Below are 6,018 nucleotides of genomic sequence, written 5' to 3'. Positions count from 1 at the left end.
GAACTGACGCCGGCGGCCGAACTTTGCATGGGCAGCTGTTATGAATGCAGCAGCGCCGGGCATCCGTACTGCGGGAGCGGCGGCGTCGGGTAGGCGGGTCGGCGGGGTCCGAGCGTACCTTGTCGTGCTCAGAACCAGTCTCGAACCCCTGCCTTAGATGGCGGCCACGGGGAGAAAGTGGATCCGACACTCTTTAATGCCCCGTCTTCCTTCCTTCCTTAAAATCGCACTGCCACTTTCCCTCATCAGTAGGCATACTTTCGGGCTTTCTTCTAGGGAGGGAGCGATGCTTTTGTCGCGACGTGCATACGAAAGGTCATATCTGGGCTCGAGATTCCGTGACCGAAATCTGCGTTTCATTGTGGCTGTGTTATCAAAGAGTGGACAAAGCGCAGTTTAACCCGACCCGCCTCCGAGGTTGTAATTGTTTTGTGAACTAATTTGGAGTCCGTGACGTCAGCTGGTTGCCCTGAGGCCAGCTCGACAGGATAAATGGCAGTGGGTATGCTACGTGAGAATGTTCTGGAGAGGATAAGGCAGACAGGTCCCAGTCTGCCTTCCTTTTTCCCGGCAATGAGGGCTTCGGCAGAAAGTTCTCACGGAGAGGCTAGGATTGCATTTGATAATTCGTGAAAGCTATCTGATTGGCTTTTTAAGAATTTCTCTCATTGAAGTTGCTCGGTCGCCCCGGCACCAGCTTTGAAGGCACGCCGTGGAAGCTCTTGAATGAGCGTGTGTGAGAAAGTGAGCGAGCCGGGCGTGCAAGAGAGTGAGAGTGAGGCGTAGGTAGTGAGAGCCGAGACGGGCCAGCGCCGGGAGCGACCTTCCAGCATCCTTCGGCGCGGCTGCCAAAGGTTGCAAGAGATCGCAGCTTTCCGGCGATGTTTTTACACGCCCTTTCCTCTTTAACAATGAATCTGACTGGTGTCATTAATATGGAAATGTGGCGTTCGTGCAACAGAATTTCTCTTTTTTATCTCTCGCATTTTCTCTTTTCCTCTCTTGCATTTTGTAGTTCTGGTTCTCGTTTTAAAAAAGACTCGGAAGGTATTTCAAGTTGCTCGAAATGCTGACTACCCTTCACGTAGAGTCGTGAAAAGGAAAAGAAAAAGAAGGTCAATGTTTGTTATCATTACTTAACTGGCGTGGAAAGTATTTTAATCATGGCTGTATTAACATAAAACCGTAATTTAATTAAATTGTACGTGTTTATTATGCTAAAATATGTATGACAAGGGAGAAAAAGAGGTAAATACTGAGGGTGGAATTAAGGTAAATTAAATTAAGAAAAGTATTGACAGAGTGGAAGGAATCAAGAGAAGGAAACGCAAAAATTCTTTAAAGCGAAAATGAATCGACAGATGAATGAGAATTAGAAATGAGGAAACGGAATTATCAGTCAGACGATGAAGTAGAGACAATAAAGGAAAAGAGTAAAACTGATGTAAAGACTAGCACATTAGCATCGTTCCGGAATTATTCACAGAACCGCAATCAAAAGCATACGCATGCTCTCTGCTGTTGCGCTGTAGTATTCTGAAATGTTTTTGTCTTATCGTATTTTCACTGATGTGGGATGCATAAAGGAATTTTATTTTTGAAACTCTAAATTTAGCAGGGATTATGTATATTACATAATTAAAAAGAGCTCTACGTATTAATGTTTTAATTCTAATGTGCTGTATAGAGGAGGGGGTGGGTGGGGGGTGTCGTTAAAGTTCGTAGGGGCGAGTATGAGGGCGCTCCGTTGTTGGTGGTGGCCGGGGTTGTCAGTGGCGCGGTTCGTCAGTGTGGTGTGGACCGTGGTGGAGGCAGGTGGGGGCCACGCTCTCTCCTGCTGTGTCTGGCTGTCTCCTCGCAGTTACACGTCTACCCGCCCACCACTCGGGTCTCTTGTACTCTGCCATATCCGTGGATTTACTCGCTCCTCCCTCTCCCCGCTTTTAAGTGCTTGCCCCCCTTCGTGTGCGTTGGCGTGATGGTCTTGACGGACGTGTGGATATTGTAGTGGATTGTGCTTGTTCCCTGGCCAGTGTTCTTTTAGCGGTCTGGTGCTGCAAGTGTTGGGCGCCGTGTGAAGTGAGCATCACCTCATCAACATATCACCTTGTACCTGACACACTCGGCGGCTGTGCTTTAGTGTGCAGTATTTCCCTAGAAGTGGAATAGAAGTAGTGAGAAATTAGAGAGTTTTAGCCATCGTTTCATATATTAAAAGGGAATTTTCTGTGAGTGATCGCTAATTTGGTGCTGTAGTGGGCACGCTTGCCGACAGTGCATGTTGCAGTATGTTGTGTACATCAGATAAGAGCGCCGGTCACAGCAGGGGCAAAATTGCATCTGACTCTCTGTTCTTCCGTCTTTCGGAGAATGTTCTATGAATCCCGCTATCGCTTGTGGAGAGATTTTTGCAAAGATTTTAATAAGCCTTACTTATCGCTACAAATTTTCTTGGCTTTTGTATGGCGATTAGATTAGCCACACAGAAAAGCTGCAGCTTCGGGAAAGATCTGTTTTAGTTTGTATGACATAGAAAAGGCACTAGATATGAGAAGTGGCATAACTCAGGAAATATATCAGGTTTGAGGCAAAGTGAAGTGCAGATTGAGCTCGTGGTTGTGATGGTCGTGTTATGCCAGGGAGGCGTGGCTGGTGATCGGCCATGAAACCTCTCAGCTTGGAAGGATTGCGGCGCCTGGTCCGTGGAGGCCGGGACAAGCAGGGGCAGCAGCAGGCGGATTCGCAGCACTTCCGTCGATCCAACTCCTTCAAGCGAGCTTCCCTGCGCCGCTCCACACGTCGCCATGAAAAGATCACGCTGCCCAACGGCCTTGTCGTCAAGACTTCGGCCGTGCAGCGCAAGTCGTCCGTCTCGAGTGACGAGCGCCGAGATGACGGTTACTCGACTGACGGAGGGGAAGCCGGGGGCTATGGAACGTCCTCCACGGGACTCCCCCGTCGTGTCATCACGTACGACGAGTGGAGAGTGGCGGTGAGTGACGAGGACTCTCTGAAGCGCACCGACGAGTCGCTGCCGTCAACTCTGTCCACCAACAAGCTCTCGTCGCTCGACTCCGGGGTCCGGCACTCCCTCGACTCCAAGAAGAAGGTCAGCATCGACTCCACCAAGAGACTCAGCTTGGACCGCCGCAAGACCTTAGGCGTGGACATCGGGCGGCAGCTGGGGTCGTCAGGGCCGCCGTCGTTAGGGCAGGAGGTAAGGCAGGGCAATGACGCTCCAAGCTTTCGTCGCAGTGTGTCCGCAGAGTCGCCGGTGCCTCCGCTGCGGATCAAGAGCCTGCTGGGGTCGCCGCGGGTGGCGCCCAAGACCCGCGAGCCCCCAACCACCCCCGCGCGATCCCTGCACAATACCCCCAGCAGGACACGGGCATATCAGCCGGTGTCAGCACCTCCCACTCCTGGCAAGACCCATGTCCACCGACTGGCTGGGCCGCTGACGCCCACACATCAGTTACGGGCGTCATGGCACGAGAGAGAAACCCGGCGCTGTGCCATGCACTGCCCGCCCGGGTCGCCGAAAGTCGCCCAGGAAACGAAAGCCCAAGGAAGCCCGAAGCCTCAGAGTCGATGGTCGGCCATGTTTTCGGGGAGTTTTTTCTCTCGTTCGCCTAGTAGGAAGAACCAGCAGCAGCAGCAACAGCAGCAACAGCTGCAGCTTCAGGCACAGAGGGAGCAGGAGGAACTGCGACGCCAGCAAGAAATAATTGAACTGGAAAAGCAACACCAGTACTACATGTGCCACAACCAGATTGTGTGTGCTGGTTCTCCCGCCCTCGTACGCCAGCGCTCGGTGCATTCGTGCGAGTCTCCGTCCTTGATGCGACACTCAGGGACACAAAGCATCCATCCGAGCGGCCCGGTGAGCCTCCAGGGCTATGGCATGGCTCGCGCCCAAGGGGGTCCTCGGCCGAGGAATGACCTCAACCCGAGCGGGCCGCGCAGTTTGGGGATCCCGCCCGGTTACGGGAGCCCCTCTGCTATACCTCGGCACCTCGCCCACGAAACGTCACCCATGGCGCGCCAGTATTCTAATGAGTCAGGTGCAACGGCCCGTCAGTTTTCTCACGAGTCAGTGACAATGAGTCGTCAGTTGTCGCACGAGTCGGGCACAATGAGCCGACAAATATATCAGGAGCCAAGTGTTATTGGCCGACAAATGTCATATGAGGCTGTAGTCATGAATCGGCAAATTTCCCATGACAGTGCTGCTATGGGACGTCAGATGTCCCACGAGGCAGTAGCCATGGGTCGGCAGCTGTCACAGGAGTCAGGTTCTATGGAGCATCGCAATTCCCGCGACTCCACGCCTCCAGGCCGCCAGTATTTGCACCACGAGCCTGCACCTCTGACTCGCCACTTGTCCCACGAACCTCCGGCGCCGAGCTCCCCGGCGCTCCTTCAAAGACACCGGTCCATCCCAGCCTCAGGCCTTCAGTCCCCTGTGTTCAGACCGCGACCTCTCTCCTCCCCCGCCACAACGCACTCGCCCAAAGCCCTTCAGGTGCTCGGCGAGGCTGCCAGTGTTGTCAATTCGTCGCAGTTTTATCCGGGACGACTCACGGGAGGCAACCCCTTCGTCGGCGGTTTGCCTTCGGTGCCCGTCGGTGCTAGACCTTCTTCGTCAGACCGAACTTCCTCACGTACCAGCTCCCAGGAGCGCCCCGTCCCACCTGTTCCGCCCATCCCAACCCACCGCCCTCGGACGCCCGTGTCCATTATTCGTCACGCCGTCCACCCTGGCCGCCCTCTTTCCCTGGCCATGTCCTCTGCCCCTCCAGGCCCAGATTTGATCAGCCCCGCCAGCATTACAAGCGAAGCCTCCAGTCGAGGTCGACGACGACGTGGGCCGGGCCTCCTCGTGGGCCGCACCAGCTGGCTTGCACGGGCAGCCTCTGCCCGAAGGTCTGCAAGGCAGGCTCGTCGTGCTAAAAAAGCAGCTCAGCAGCTGCAGCGTCAGCAAGAGTTTGAAATCGAGGAATTGGATGAGAGGGTTCCCAGCAGCCGGCCTCTTCGTCCGGAAGCTTTCCAGTCAGCCAAAAGCCAGCAGCCCAGCAATCAGCAGCCAAACTCCATGGTGTTTGTTCCGCCTCAGCGCCGTCGTTCCTCGGGTGCTGTCAAAATTCCACAAACTCTCCTACGGCGTTTTGATGTTCCTGAAATCCGCACTGCCCATGCCCATCTGCTTATGCCCCTCAACCAGCCTGTTGGGTCACATATGATTGACGGCAGGAGTCAAAAGGCTGCACAGTTTGTACGGTCCATGTTAGAGGAGGACGAACAAGAGGACGAGTTAGGTGTCAAGGATACTACCAGCGAGCCAGGTATTGCCAAGTTTAACTTGACACCCATCAAGAAACCGAAATCGGAACCAAGTACTGCAAGAATAAACTTAAGATTAGCCAAGAACCCCGAGCTCGTTTTGAAAGCTCTCAGTGCACTGGCAAAGCTTGGCAAGAACAAACAAGAAAGTGAACAAGAACATCGGCCTCTCGAAGCCACGAACGAACGCATCATCACGCAGTTCTTGCTACAAGACTTGGTCAAGAGCAAAAACAGATCAGGCCAGGGATCGCTGGAGGGCAGCGCGGAGTCCCTGGTCGAGTCCCTGGTGTCGAGCCGTGGCAGCAGTGGCGCCCCGAGGGCGACACGCCGCGTCCGCAGGAAGAAATCCCAAAAGAAGCAGCCCACGGTTCCTGCTTACCCGTCTTGGAAGAGGACGCCCAGGGTGCGCTCCCCCAGAGGAAACCCAGGTGAGTGTGTGCTCGTACTCGCTGCCTGGGCTGGCTCAAGGCGCAGTGCTTACTTAATATTCAGTATGCTCTTGCACTTGCTAATTAATAAGAAAAGAGTCGACGTTGGGCGGGGTGGTAGTAGATGGGAGTATAGGGGACGAGGGGAGGAGGGAGAGGAAAAAGAGAGAAAAGAAGGAAGGGGGAGGGGGGGAGGAGAGGGGGATGGGAGGGCCATGACTAGAGGTTGCCTGAGGAAGCAGTGTTG

The 6,018-nt window shown here is 54.2% G+C and overlaps 1 protein-coding gene across 1 annotated transcript in view; it reads left to right on the top strand.

Annotated features, from left to right (window-relative positions):
• The first annotated feature begins 1,790 nt into the window (after positions 1 to 1,790).
• LOC125030440 (disco-interacting protein 2 homolog C-like) overlaps positions 1,791 to 6,018 on the top strand; it is a 205,493-nt gene continuing 201,265 nt past the window's right edge. Inside the window, exon 1 of the mRNA XM_047620477.1 lies at positions 1,791 to 5,771. Coding sequence (XP_047476433.1) covers positions 2,663 to 5,771 — 3,109 coding nt within the window. The 5' untranslated portion in view covers positions 1,791 to 2,662. The remainder of the gene's footprint in view (positions 5,772 to 6,018) is intronic.

This window comes from Penaeus chinensis, chromosome 11, assembly GCF_019202785.1.
Source record: "Penaeus chinensis breed Huanghai No. 1 chromosome 11, ASM1920278v2, whole genome shotgun sequence".
NCBI classification, from domain to species: Eukaryota; Metazoa; Arthropoda; class Malacostraca; order Decapoda; family Penaeidae; genus Penaeus; species Penaeus chinensis.
This window is presented reverse-complemented; position numbering and strand designations above follow the sequence as displayed.